General features: G+C 36.9%; 1 protein-coding gene across 1 annotated transcript in view; it reads left to right on the forward strand.

Moving 5' to 3' along the window:
- The window catches only part of LOC118742232 (lissencephaly-1 homolog), a 186,983-nt gene that overhangs the window by 150,167 nt on the left and 20,725 nt on the right, over positions 1-16,091 (forward strand). The window contains exon 2 of the mRNA XM_036474146.1: positions 14,364-14,559. Within this exon, the coding sequence (XP_036330039.1) occupies positions 14,364-14,559 (196 nt within the window). The remainder of the gene's footprint in view (positions 1-14,363; positions 14,560-16,091) is intronic.

The raw sequence follows: 16,091 nt of genomic DNA on the forward strand, positions 1-16,091 counted from the left end.
TGAATGATCGATCAAAACTGGATTTGTCTATATCTTCAATATTAAGCTCAGTAGCACATAAGGGTGCCTCTAGATCAGGTTCTCATAATTTGTTCTAGTCCTTGCTGAGACATGTATGTAATATTATGCATTCTTATTGTTTTTCTGGAGAGTATAAGTACCTTGCAGCGCCGTCCGGTGAAGGGTGATTGGTACAAAAATACTTCGTGGACTTTAAACTAATAGCGTTTCCGTTTCCTCTCAGCACAAACACTACCCTGCAGAAAAAAATTATCAATTGATAAAAAATAACCTACTTGTAGTTAGCTTTTTGCGGGATTTCTATAAAATATGTAACTTGTGGTTAGCTACAAAAGGTTAACTTGAAACAAGTGGACAAGTAGTGCAGGAGTAAAGCTCGAGAATGTTTTCTTTAAACGCGGTTTCTATTTAAATCTCCTGCACTTCGCAAATACTTTTTCGCATTGAGTACAAATAAAAGGGAGATCGAAATTTCATATTATCATTTGAAGTTTTGTCTGACGGAGTTCGAATATGGGACCACCTACAGCAGAATATAGAAACAAATGTGAAATGTTATAAAATAAAGTAAATAAAAATTAAAAAAAAAATAAAAAATTCAATATTTTGTTTTCCTATTGATATTTTATGTCCAAAAGTAGTTAGTTACAAGTTAGTTGCATCAAATGCAAAGGTAACCACCCTTGACTACATCTAATGCAGAGGTAAACCACCCTTGACTATTTCGCGGCCATCGCCATAGAAACATAGTTAGCTTTCGTCAAAGAAAATATACAAATAATAAGTGACTGTTAGCTCCTTCCTAATCAACATAAAGTTAGCTTATAATTAGACACATTTCCTGCAGGGTAAGAACCGGCCAATGATAACACAACATTTTTTGTAGAAACGAAAACGCCATAATAGTGGCTAAATGGGTCCTTTCGCGACGGCAACGCTGGCACTTCCCCCCCATCCGCACCACATCCTAACACGCACCCACATCATCACATATTAAACAAAGCACTTTGACATTTTACTTATCCACTTACTTTACACACACTACACATGTAATAAACACACACACTTGTATGCAGACAAAAAGAAATGTCAACAAAACCTTTGATTTTTTAAATCACAATTATTGCGATCTCACCCCGAGCGGACGTGTTCGAACTACACCCCCCAATCGTTAATAAAGCCACCCGGTATCGTTACTTAAAAAACCCAAACTTACTGTGCGCCTTCTTGTTTAAAATGAAAGGTTAGGTAACTCTGCGAACGGTAAGATAAATAAAAGACCATAGTGCTCCAATTGTTCATGGTCCTCCATCGCCTTACTGAACGGCACCTATAAAGGAAAGCAAAAACAAGAAAAGAAGTGTATACAGTCCACTAAAACAACAACAAGAAAAATGTTAAAACATTGGCAAGTGATATATGTGAATACATACATATATATCGGAGGAAGAAAATTGCACGGTGGCATATTATTGTTTATATCACTGTACATACATATGTGGTAAGTGACCTTACAAGTGCACAGCGAAGAAAAACTTAAATTATACACATATAAACCTTAAAAGTAAATAAACATAAACTGATATTTTGGGCGCGTCGCGTAACGTACGTATAAGCACCAAAACCTACCCATCAAGCCAATTTAACATTAAAAACGAAATCGGGCGCGCAATAATTTTACATAAAACTCTAACATACATACAGCACTCAACAACAAAAATATAAGGGAGCACTGATTCGCAGGGAGACTTTGCGAGGGAAACGTTCAACGAGGGAGAAAGCAAAGAGAATCCGCAGCAAACTAAACCCAAAATAGAACCCATATACCTCCTACATCCAAAGTGAATTTTATCGAACCTATTTAAATTGATTAACATATACCGATAGTTGCTGAAAATTTCACAAAAAATACCGTACTTTATTATTAAAAATATATGCAACGACCAAATTACGGAGGTCCGAAGTTAATTATTTATACACATTTACATACATAAATATATACATAAAACATTTACAAAACCAAAAATAAAATAACGCTCAACAGTTCATATTCATATATATATATATAAAATTATATACATATGTATTTCTGCTTTAGCTTATTTTTCGTGCTCATAAATACAAATAAAAGCCCAAAAGACATGATAATTTCGAGTATCTACTTGCAAAGTATGTCCCGCAATACCAATTCTGCTGTACATAGATCAAGCAAAAGTAGGACTGCATGAAAAAAATAAAAAAATAAAAATAAGCAGCAGAAAACCAAAAGGCAGAACAACAGCCAAATGGAACACTTTATTGGAAAAACTACTTAACGCTTCTATCCAATTTCTATGTAGAATTGCTCGGTGATTCCGAAATTCGGGTTAATTTTTTTTTTTTTAATGGATACGTTTTCGAGATATTTGCAATTTACCGTTATTCAGCTTAGAACAAAAATTGGTTCCTTTTAATCACGTACTTATATCTTACGAACCAAATGGCAAATGAAAGCCAATGAAATTCTCCATAAACCGTATATACATCACTTTCCAATAGGGCTTATAGTTTCTGACAAATTAATTAATCATCCCAGCTCTTTCTTATTTTTTAATGAAAAAATGAGAAAAAATCATACTTTAACGGAAGAAAAATTAAAAAAACCGGTTCTGTGCCAAATTTTTGCATTTGTACTAAAGCCTGTTCTGTTACTCATGAAGAAAATTGATGGATATATACGAAATAATGAGTGGTCAAATGAAAATGCGCAAAGATTGTTTGGCTAAATTATGGCTAAATGGGTCCTTTCGCGACGGCAACGCTGGAACTTCTGCTCGCGAAACTATCGCCCACAGGCGCCCATGTTATCGGATTTCGATTAAGTTCGGTTTGTAACTTGGATTAGCCTAGAAAAACGTAAGTCTGAGATATGGTAAAAATCGGTCCACTGCCACGCCCACCAGTCATCCGAATTCTGAATTCTAATGTGGCAAGGACTAGTAACGATCAGTGCTGCAAAACTATCGATGGAACCATCGATGTTATCGATAGAGCCAATGCTTTAGCCACTATCGATGGTTTTTTTAATCCTTTTTCCTTTACATTCATAAATATAAAGAAGTTCCTTTTCCATTCACGATAACCTGCGAAAAGGAAATTGTTGTCGCGAATCTTTTTTATTAGTTTGATAAAAATAAATAAATACACAGTTTTGTTTTGATCTTTCCTACTTAAATTTTATTTTATTTTGAATTTTCTAATACTTACCAGGGCTATCACAGAATCCATCGTAGTCCGATTTTTCGTGAAATCTACGAAAAGCTATCACTGAATTCGAATATCTTAGAAATTCGGATTCAGTGATCGCATCATCGTAGATTTCATGAAAAATCGGACAACAATGGATTCTGTGATAGCCCCCTCTTATAGCCTATTTCCTCCAAAACCTTAACGCCAGTTAAGAGGTCAGGTAAGTTTCAAGGATTTTCACATATGGTCAAGGGCAGGGTTTATTTCTTACCTTTTTGCCTTTTTACTTTTGTTTTCTTGTACATAACGTGAGCAATTACCCCCTTAAAGTTATAATCTCCCTTTTTAAATAGCTATAATTCGCGGTTAAGGCTTGATGGAAATGAACTATTAGTTTGAAAATAAATGAAAAAATGTATTTTTTTAGCTTTTAAATCCGTTCAATAAAATATATGCAAATAAAATAATTTTTGTGTACCCCTTTTCCATTTAACCGGCCACCATAATAAACTTTCGATATTATCGATGGTTGTCTATAAAATCAATGACGCCAGTATCGATGGTTTTGCAGCACTAGTAACGATCCTCCAAAATACCTAAAATTTGGTGCAAGATCATCTTTTGCATAAAAAAAAGAAATATTAAAAATTGTGTGTGTTGGCGACCAGCCACGCCCCCCTCCCTAGTGCGCGGGATTTCATGTAGGCTTTACGTGATTATCTGCCAAAGGCTTTAATCACGGTGCCCGCATTAGGCACAACGGATTAATTTTTGCATTAATCACTGCCCTGAACTGCAAGCACTTCAGTACCAATTGGCAGTATGTGGTGGACACACTTGCCACCTTGGTAGGGCCGAGGCCTACCTAAACCTCTGACGTTATCTGGATCACGACATCGGTTGCAATGCAACTCACCATTGAACCATTGCTGGTTCTACCCGCATTTAGGTTTAACCACAGCCACCACGATACTCCCCAAAGGGGCCGTACCCATGAACAGACCGAAGTAATGCTCGCCGGCGAGATTTGCTGGACTGGCTCAACTCACCCTGACCCACTTAACTGACTCAGCTCACACTAGAACGACTTACACGACTACTTCACTCCACATTCATACTCCGTCTTGCTCGTCTCACACGTCCCACTCGCCTCGCTCGTGGGCACCCTCCACATCCAGGAGCGGTGACACCACTCGCTCAACTCGATCGAGTTGCTCGACACACATTCACCATCTCGCTCCGTCTTGACTCAGCTCACACTAGAACGACTTACACGACTACTTCACTCCACATTCATACTCCGTCTTGCTCGTCTCACACGTCCCACTCGCCTCGCTCGTGGGCACCCTCCACATCCAGGAGCGGTGTCACCAGTTTTGCTCGTCTCGCCGACGAACACACTCCGGGGGCATCTGTTCCCCGTGGCACCATTTTTAAAGTCTTTGGTATGACTCGAAAGCCGTAGGCTTCTTCCAGTTGAGCCTCCACCGACTCAGGACTGGTAGCCTTTAACTGGGGTAGACGGGGTTGTCAAGCCCGTTCCCTGAAAATACCAAAGCCCCCTGTCTTCCCTCCTGTTTTCTCAAACCGGGCTTGGGACCGTCTAAGGCACAGTTAGTGCGCGGGAATGGGAAATACGGTTAGTTCTACCATTTCAGCAGTCGCGCAACATCATCAATATGGTCCAATTTTAAAAATATAATATGTATTCCGCCGATCTTCGTGAGTTTGGTGGGCGTGGAAATGTGTTAATTTCGGCTATATTTCAGATTTATTTGTTTTTGGTTAAAAGCATTGTGCAAATCGATTTCAATAAAATCGGGTAGTATTTCCCATTCCCGCCCCCTGCACAGTGTAAGATTTGACCCATCTAGCTGCTTTTAATTTTGTAATTCGAAAACTTTGAAGATAGATTAATGAAATTTTGCACAAGGTACATTATAAGATAGGCGAACCTTTTTACAAAAAATTGGTAATTTAGAGTTACTGTCACGCCACCCTATTTTGAATTATGGGCGTGGAAAATATCGATAAAAAGTTGGGTCAACAAAATTTCGTTATAAGTCCAATTTTCTTGCTCTATTTACAAAACTGGGATACCATTGGAAAGATATTGAACCAGGCTTTCTCTCAGGCGAAAATACAAGAATTTGTCTCGGTCGATATAAAATGCAAATGAATTACTCGAAGAAAATGAAATTCCTAGTAGGCCTGAAAAAAGAAAATTTCATCAAAACCTGCACTTTTCAGCAGCAAAAATTGTGTTGTCTAAAGTCAAAGAGGAGCGGCAAATAAACTGAAACTAAAACAAACTTTATCGAATAGTGGTGGATAACGAGTTTGCGGGTCTAATGAAATAATTAAACTGCTAAAACTAAATTTAAGTGAACATCGTTTCACTTTATCATGAAATACTCAGTCCTAGTTTACTAAAATCCCAAAAGAGTATGTTCATTAAAAAGAACATACCTAAAAAAATAAGACCAAAATGGTATTTTAGCAATTATTGCATAAATCACATAATACCGACAAATTAAACATTGAGGTTCAGTTTCAAATATACAAGTTTAAATATTATTGCGCTTGGTAATTTTCCAAATCAAACCCCGTCCCGCCCTACACTTTAATTTAAATTTGATTTTAAAAATGATTTAAATTTTTTAGTTGTTATTGTTTCGTCTTTATCAGGCATTTCTAAAAACACTTTTGACGTTGTTTTGAAATTTGGCGACATAAAATAAGATCTGCTTCAGTTGAAATCTGGTAGGTATTAAATAGCAAAAAGACTAATTCAAATGTGAAATCAGTCGAAACTTTTTTAGAACCTTCTTTTATTTCTATTTAAATGCCAGATTTACAAATATTATTAGAATTAATTTCCACGCCAAAATACCCGTACTTTAGAGATGATACCCGCCATTAATACTTGGGCATCCCTTTCGTTGATCGATTGAGCCTGTTTTCGCCACATTCTGCGGAACTGCGTCATTCTTGAAGGTGCTCATTTTGTTTCTTTTTAATTTTGATTTCATATGCTCGATCGTTGGCAGCTCTGGGCAATTCGGATGATTGGCCTCTTTTAGTACAATGTTGGTTCCACTTTGTGTATAAAAAAAACTCTTGCGCTTTTTTGCACAATGGCTTGTTGCCAAATCAGGCCAAAACAATACAGGCTCTCAGAACGACACTCCAGGTGCAACAACACGTTCAGGAATATTCGGATTCCTTTTCAAAGTCCTTAGAACATCCTTCTCCACTTTTTTATTTATAGTGCCTGATTTTCCGCCAGATTCCGCCTTTCTCTCAATGCTGCCATTTTTCTTGATATATGACAATACATTTTGAACCATCGACCTTCCAATTTTCAGCAATTTTACTAACCGACATTGGGAGATGTGTGGATTTTGCATGAATTAGTCCAAAATCAATTTTCTTTGCTGAAGTTCTTTGCTCTCCACATCACTTATTATTAAAGTTACGCATATGAATATTATCTAATAAAAAACAAAGATAGCAAAATCAGCACACTAAGGGCCGGTTTTTCAATAAACTTATAAGAGCCGAATAGCTTTTATGCAACAGATAAAAAAAATTACGTTTTTCAAAAAGCAGTTAAGTGTTATTCGCCGAATAAAAAAGCTTATCCAAAGAATAAATTTATTTGGCGAATCTTTTGCCAGATAAGAGTCAAATAACCTATCTTTTTTGTTTTGACATTCTATTCGCGTGTTCATAAAATTTACCAAATTTAGAATTTAACAAAAAATGGATTTATTTGATATTTTCGACGACTTTTTTAATGTTCAGGAGTGTTATTTCCAGAAAGGAAAGAGCGGTAAATGTGAGACCTAACCATTTTGACAATTGGGAACATGCTGATTTCATTCGAAGGTTCAGGCTTTCAAAATTTGCAGTTCAGCATCTGTTCTCATTAATTGGCCACAAAATTAATCATTTACTGGCAGGTTAGTTCATTTTGGCGTTCGCGTAAAACATGTTTAGTTATTTGTAAAAGCTATATAAATCTTACTGCAGAAACCAAGCCGTTCCAGGAATGCTACAGCTTCTGATAACCTTACGTTTTTATGTTATAGGGAGTTCTTATATAACTTTAGGCGATTTTGCAGGCTTACATAAGTCCACAGTGTGGCAAATAATAAAGAATGTTACTCATTCCATTGCTTCACTGAGTCCGAAGTTTATTCGTTTACCGCAAAACGAGGAAATTGTAAAAGTACAGGAAGAATTTTACGATATTGCCCGATTTCCTCGTGTAGTAGCTGCTCTTGATTGTACCCACGTAAGGATTATTTCGCCAGATCAGTCCAATTTATATTTCTTCGCAAGAAATTTTTTTACTAGTTACATGTCCTTACCTGAAATGCAAAAAGCCGTGGCCCACATATTCACCTGAATTACAAAAGGCCATAACTAACAAAAAATCCAAAACTAACTTTCCATAATTAAAATGCATTTCATCGATACACAGTTTTATGCAAAAATAATTGTTAGTTACGGCTTTTTACAGTTCAGGTGGCGGTATATGTACATATCGCAAACCGTGTTCAAAAGAGTCACAACTCAAAATTTGGATTTTTTGAAATTATGCGCTAAAATGCGCTTTTCACCCGTATGCTGTAACCGAAAGTTCGTAGTTACGAATTCGTAGCTCCGTTCCGAAAATTCGAAAATTGGTATGCTGTAATCCGATCTGATAGTTACGATCGGCGTTGCCAACTAAAATAGTAAAATTCGAAGTTCTTAATCTGCTGCTTTGACACAAACAAATCAAAATAAATATAATCGCAAGTGAACAGTGAAATTTAAAAAATTGTTTAATCGTATTTGAAAAGGCTTTTCCTTAATTAAGTAAAATATAATGGATTCAGTGGCCGATGTACTTTTGTCTCAGGAGAAAGAACGTGCTGCAGCCAACTGTTGCATTAATATACAAAGGAGATTGCTACGAGACAGTTCTGATCCATTTCGCTTAAATGATAAATGTATGCTCCCTCTTTTTAAGGGCGTCCATTCAACTAAATATTGTGCTGCTTTAATTTTTGAAACGCTTTCCCAAAATTCCACCACATCATCTTTAACTACTTTTACAAAGCCTCGGGCAATGTCCTTTCGCTCATGGATTCCAACAGTTTTTCGTATTGCGAGCGATTTGTTGTGATTGTCGACTTGATAATTTTGTAAACATTTAATAATACATTTTTTTTTATTCACACTTCAACTTATTTTTGCGTTTCCACACTTTATTTTATTGATATTTTAATACAATTTGTTTCGCTCCGACACGAGTTGCTATTCGTACAAAATTTCCGACAAATACATAAAAATGACAGCTACGTCGGATTCAGGCATACCAACATTACGAATTTCGAAGATGGCCTACGAACTTCGAAACTGCGATACGACAACACGGATTTCAGCATACCAATTTTACGATTCGTAGCAAAATCGAATCTACGACGGATTACAGCATAGGGGTGTTTATTTACCTTTCAGCAAAAGCTGGAGCAAATCTTTGTTATAATCTGTTTAAAAAAACCTAAGGTAAAGTCGCCCTTGCCCATATGATTAGCATGTGCTACGAAATAATTTTTCGCATTTTCTGACGAACGTATTATTTTGAGTTGTGACTCTTTTGAAGACGGTGTGCGATATCGACTGCTGAGTGGAAAATCGACCTATCTCGGCAGCCAGTTCGAGAACGTCCCATCTCAAAAAAACTTTTTAAGAACGCTCTACATATTTCATAATTGAAAAACTCCCGTTTCTCAGAATTTGATTGAAAAACGCCATATTTCATAATTCGGTTGAAAAACGCCCTATCTCAGCTGCTGATTCAAGAACGCTTTATCTAAAAAAAATTTCATTATATGTATTTTCAACTGAGATAGGGCGTTTTTGAATCGGCTGCCGGGATACGTCGACATTCCACTCAGCAGTCGATATGCGGATTCCAAAACACATTAATGCAAAGCACTTAGAGTTTCTTTTACTTCTAAACCATATCTACTCAGAGAGGAATTTCAGTTTCAACTGTTGCGCAAATCGGAAAGTGTTTTAATTTTTGGGAATGAAAGAGCCTGATGATGCTTTGCCTTAATGCCAATGTTGTGTAATCCACCTTACATACACATCGACTTGTATATATGTATGTACTTACATATATTCATACCTATACTTCAGGTGGAGATACAGCGGAAAACTTTAGAAACAGAAAAGGTTATTTCTCTACAAACGTCCAAGCTATGTGCAACGCAAGACTAAAATTTCAAAATATAGTTGCGAGATGGCCAGGATCTACCCATGATAGCATGATATTTTTTAATTCAGCGGCTAAATGGCATAGGGACAACAACAATTTCAACAATGGTATAATTCTTGCAGATAGCCGGTACTTCATAAATAATTATTTAATGACACCTCTTATGGCGCCACAATCTCCAGCCCAGCGCCTCTACAATGAATCCCACATAAGGACAAGGAATGTGATAGAACGTTGCCTTGGAGTATGGAAGAGACGGTTCCCAGTGCTAAGCATCGGCATGAGGTGTAAAATACCATTAGTACAAGACATAATTGCGGCATCGGCAATAATACACTATCTAGCAATCGAAATGCATGAAGAGGAGCCGCCAGTTGACCCCGAAGTAAATGTTCAGGTGGAACTATCTTGCCAAAATATGGAGTCCGTAATTTCAGATGATAGTGATACACGAAACTCATTGTTAGAATATTTCGATTCATTAATTAGACTTTGAGTTTATTAAATAAATAGTATGTACATACATATGTATGCAAATTTTCAGTACAAAAATTCCTTTATTTTAATATGGTGCTTATCATAACTTTACTACACTCACATTTTGACAAGAATTGACTCTTCATTTTATTATTTTATTTTATTTTTAAGTATAGTTTATTTTACTCGTATAAATCCAAGTACAAATTTTTACGAAAGTTTGTTGGTTTCTTTTTAAATGTTGCACAAATATTGAAACTTGGATTTATACGGGTAGAATAAACTATACTTTTATAAAAAAAATAATAAAATTAATAGTCCAATCTTGTCAATATGTGAGTGTAGTAAAGTTATGATAAGCCCTGTATTTGATAATGGTATTCGCCCCGATTTAGAAATTTTTGCTTAGGTTTAAATGATGCAGTTCTTCTTTCCTCTTTTCTTCATTAATATAGTGAGCCATTCGAACTTCATGTTCTAATGTTTTTTGTTCCATCTCCTTTTTCTTATATTCCATTTCTTTGAGAGCCATATCTTTTTGCAGTTCTACCAATTCGATTCTTGCTTCCGTAAGGTGATCAAATTTGGACTTTTTACATTCTCCTTCTTTTTTGGTTTCCTCAAAACTGGCGTGATTGGAGTTTTTAAGGATTGTGGAGACCACTCGTCCCAATGGTTTTCGTTATTGACTATAAAATATTAAATAATGAAAACACATTAATATTGCTTGCCTAAAATGTAAGTGAGTAAACATTTGTGAAGTGAGCCACCATTTTTTCAAAAGTCGAGTTTTTTGTGTGAAATTGTTTATGGTTCCAAACGCTTAAAACGCTCGTATAAAAGGTATTTAAGTTATCTTTAAATTGGCATCAATACTTTTCTGATATAAGGAAGTACTTGGAAGTACAACTCGACAGCAAACTTTTCAGGCTAGAGCTAAAAGCCTAAAAAGCGCTGAACGCATGAAAAGCTTGTAGTGCAGTTGCACTTTTAATGTCTCTCCATTTTCGCACTCGGTTTGTGTTCACCCTAAAACTTTACAGCTGACATGTGTCATTTTAACAAAATCAAATAAACTGATACCTAAGCAAAACGAAAAATTGGAAGTTTTACGTGCTGTTGTGGATTCTTTTTTAATTAAAAGAACACTCGGGACTGTTTGGTGTAGATTTGTGAGTTTCAAGTTTTGATATCCATAATCAAAAGCTGTTGAAGCAGCACTCCTTTGTGCCGGAAACTACGAACTCAGCAAAACCCCAGGCTTACCAGCGGCGCCAACGTCAACATATGCACCCAACCATTGCATCGAACACAACGCGCCAGCAATCAAAAAGGGCTCCAAGTGTTCCTAGAGAAATTCGTTTTGTAAACGTACGCATAAGTACATTTTCATTAGTTTTTTACAACCAAAGCCATGTGGATTTTCCATTGTTTAGAGAATCATTGCAACTATTCGATATATTGTGTTCAAATACACTATTTAAATATCTATTTATTGCAATAAATAACCACTTCAATGTACATATGTATGTATTTTTGTTTTAAGTTTGAAAAAATTTAAAAAGTCAATATATTCCATTTTAGTATGAAACCACACAATTTCTCCAAAACAGTATTTATCAAAGTTGAGTGTTTTATTATTCTTACGTCAGGAACAGACTATTGGTGCTATTATTGTCTGTACCTAATAAGGTTTAAAAACTGATTTATTAGTATTTTTAGTTGTTTCAAATGCAAAATACTACACTCAGTAAATACGTGTAACATAATTGTTTTGGCGCTACTAAATTTTGTAGGTGAAGCTTCGGTACGGTTTAGTTATTTGTACAACGATTTTGTGTTGCTATTTTTGCTAAATTTACTATATCTGTGCACTATTTTTTTTTTCGGTTTGAAATATGGTATTTTTTGTTGGTTTGCAAAAAATCGAAACTTCCCTGTTGTTCAAACAGCTCCCAAGGGGTATGTGGAGGGGTGAGGAGTTACTTTTCATAAAGCCACCTCCGCCCCCACTCCAAAATCTTTGTAGAAATAACTAAACATTTCCCGAAACTACAACTATAGACTATAGTTCATATAACAAAAGCACCAAATTGGCAACAGAATATGTATATAGATAATAAGATACCATTCGAAAAAAATTTCGCTTGCATTATTTTCTACGTAATAAGTGCTTCTCCATTATTTGGTTTCATAGGGATTCGGATACCTTCCTCATTGAAGTAGTAAAGAAAATTCCCTTAAGTGCCTTTTTCGGTTAGGTGCACAAGTTTTTCGTGCAAAGAAGGATGTGCAGCTAAGCAAAATATACTGTACAACAAAATGTTGATTCAACTTTTGCTATACAGTGAAGAATTACAAGCTTTTACACTCGTAAAGGAAGTGGGCGATGTGTTATGCGATGAGAACAGTAGCATTCGGACGAGGCATTTTACATATCGCTCATTACTTCAATTGTGTGATAATCCAAAATAATATAAAATCGAGTTAAGTATGCAGAAATGACCGATACCCGTTCTTCTATGTTGTGTAGCGAATACCAGAAGCGAACTAGAACAAAATATGTATTCATTTTCACTTGGGAGTAAATGTAAATTGAAAACTTTAAAGCTGTTTTTCTCAAGTTTTTGTTGTTTTTTTTTTTAATTATGAGTAATGACAGCATTATAGTAAATGAGCGATATGTATTTAATTTTATGTTTGGTTTAATCAAAATATGAAGGGCAATCGCAATCTGGTATAGCATTTTCATATTTCGGTGCATTCGCAAATTCCCAACAATAAAATGGAAACGGTTGCACCGAGACTATATGCACGGGATTGTGATTATCCTTATAGAAATGCACGTTATACAAAACACCTGCACCTACGTAAATTTTTGTTATCAGAGTCTGCATTCTTTTTCAGCATATCCGTTTGTTCACTTTTAATACATGGCCTTGGTTCAGAGCAGTTCACATCCTGAGAGTAGAAAGTCTTTTCCAAGCCTATAAGATATTCAAACGAATCAATACTAATCGTGATGCACCAATATATGTAATTTTATACAAACTTAAACCTATTTTTAGCTTTTGTAATAGGCTGATGGAGTACATTAGTATCATGCGTGACCAGATCTTCGTCTGTATTTTCAAGGCAATCGTCAGGATCGACTATAATTATGTCATCTTGCAAATCATCACACACTGGTTCAAACGAAATAGATTCTGAAACACGATCTGAAATCCAAGTATGATTCACGTTCTACTAAAGAAATATATAAACGAAAAACTTACCAACTATGTCGGAATCGTTCCTAGCATCTAAGCCGTCAATGTTGGAGCATAGTGAAAGGATGCGGTTTTCAATATCATTATATGGAGCTTGAGAGTGCGCTCCACCACCGGTTTTGTACAACTCCTGCCGATTTGCTGCAACTTTCTTTTTTAATGCCTTTTTTAGGCTTTCATATTTTAGCTTCAGGGTGATTGCAGAGCGCGAGTTAATTCCGGACTGCAAATTAAATAATTTAGCTATTCTATCCCATGCTGCCTTTTTGTCCTTGTTGGAAATTGTGTCCGTCTTTTTGTTTTCCACGACTACTGGAATTAAGGCATTATCCATTTTACTTTTTTATAAAAACGCAGCACAAACACAAATTTTTCTTTCAAAGTTATGCTATGTATAGTGCTGCCAAATTTCAAATGAAGCAGATCTTAATGTAATTAATATTTTCTAGAATATGGTAATAATTCACTGTGCGCTGGTCGCCAATCGACACCATTTTTAATAGTTCTGAGTTTTTTATGCAAAAGTTTTTGCTATGCTGGAGCACAGTTACTAGTCCTTGCAACATTAGAATACGACCTTCGGACGACTGGTGGGCGTGGCAGTTAAGTGATTTTTACCATCTTTGAGATTTATGTTCAGTTAATCCAAGTTACAAGCGAATTTCACAATTCGGATGGACCGAAATAGGCGGGACTTAGTAGTGTCGCTACAACAACAACAACCGCGAACGAAAACAAATACGGATTAAAAAATAACGGATTCCAGTACGCGTTCTATTCTCCTTACTTCAAGAAACCCCGTAAAAAGCAAATGATGCATTATTATTATATGTGTAGTATGTCTTAACATATAATTTCGGTCCGGTATTTATTTTAACCATTTATTCCACTTACATATTTGAAAACTAAGGCCGGGACATAAAAACTGTAGTAGGCCATAAAATAAAAATATAAGCTGACTTTTGCAAATCCATCGAGTGATATGTTGCATTTCATTAATAAAATATATGTATATATGTATTCAGAAGCTTCTGGCTAGTCTTTTTAAGATATTTTCTACTTAATCAAATTTAATTATATTTTCGCAGATTTGGGACGTAAGTGTTGGTGTGTGTCTATTTACTCTCAGTGGGCATGATAATTGGGTAAGAGGTTTATCATTTCATCCTGGAGGTAAATATCTAATATCAGCAAGCGATGACAAAACTATTAGAGTTTGGGACTTACGCAACAAGCGATGTATGAAAACACTGTACGCACATCAGCATTTCTGCACTTCTATTGGTAAGATTCCTTTTTTACATAAAATTCATATATATATACATTGGGGTGTCCCAGAAATTTTATTTTGCGAAAGTCTATACGCATACCCCTTAAATTTCTTAATTTCACCTTAATACCATAAACCCTCGGCACAACTTACCACTTAAGCTTTTGTATATATTTTTACAATTCTAATAGTTCCTACTACTCCCAAATTTTTGACATTTTGCATGTCTGTTTAACAGATATTAATGAAATTTTGTCGAATTAGGATAATAACGAAAAATGACACTAAAGATGGCACAACGCCGAAACCGGTTTGTCTGCAAACCAAACTTGACAAGGGATGACGGAAATTCGTTCCAAAATAAATCATCTTACCACCCTGTCGGAAAAATCAACCAACACCAATACATAATAAGTTTCTTTGTTTATATCAAATAAATAAAAAAAAAGAAATATTTCGGCAGATATATTGAAATCCTATTCCTATTTTTTATAAAACTGCTCTTAATATCCTATACTGAACTTAAAGCCGAAGAACCGACTTTTGTTCGGTTAGAGTGCAATGAGGTATAGTCGTTGCGCTGGGTATGCAGTTACAGTTGCATGGCTATACTCAATCCCGACTCTTGCGTCCTCGTTCTCGCACTCTGGGCAACGTGAGCAACCCATGTGCGAGATGCGGTAACCAATCCGAGTGGAGCCTTGGGTCACGGCAGAAAGAGAGGGAGCTTCGATGGGGCCACTCTGACTTATTCGGTTTAAGGGCTCACTGAAGTCTGCAGCGTCTGTTCACCAGTAGGTGCGGCTGCAAGCGGGTGTCTGCTTGGAGCAAGCGGCTCGCTATATAAACGTGTATTTGGTTGCGAAACCACCCCCGTCCCAGCAATGGCTTGTGCGCTGGGCTTGGGACCCGCCACCTAAAAACCACTTCCAGTGAAGAAGCAAGGCAAAGCCTCGGATGAGACCCCCCCTTATGATGACGACCACGGCAAATGTTTAAAGGACTACGATTTGAGGGCATGCACCTGGAATGTCCGGACCCTTAATGGGGAAGGTGCCTCTGCCCGGCTGGTTGATGTCCTCGTAAGGACAAAAGCTGACATCACCGCCATCCAAGAAATGCGTTGGACGGGGCAAGGCAAACAATGTCTGGGGCCTTGCGACGTCTACTACAGCTGCCATGTAAAGGAGCGCAAATTCGGAGTTGGATTTGTGGTGGGAGAGAGACTCCGTCGCCGAGTACTGTCGTTCACCCCGGTGGACGAGCGTCTAGCCACAATCCGCATCCAAGCGAGATTCTTCAACATCTCGCTCATCTGCGCCCATGCCCCGACGGAAGAGAAGGATGAGACATCCAAGGATCTCTTCTATGAGCGCTTGGAACGCACGTACGAGCGCTGCCCCCGTCATGATATCAAAATCGTGCTTGGCGACTTCAATGCCAGGGTGGGCAAAGAAGGGATCTTTGGAACCACCGTCGGAAAATTCAGCCTCCACGACGAAACGTCCGACAACGGATTGAGGCTGATCGACTTCGCCGGGGCCCG

This window comes from Rhagoletis pomonella, unplaced genomic scaffold (genome assembly GCF_013731165.1).
Source record: "Rhagoletis pomonella isolate Grant_MI unplaced genomic scaffold, Rhpom_1.0 Rhpom_scaffold_00007, whole genome shotgun sequence".
Taxonomy (NCBI): Eukaryota; Metazoa; Arthropoda; class Insecta; order Diptera; family Tephritidae; genus Rhagoletis; species Rhagoletis pomonella.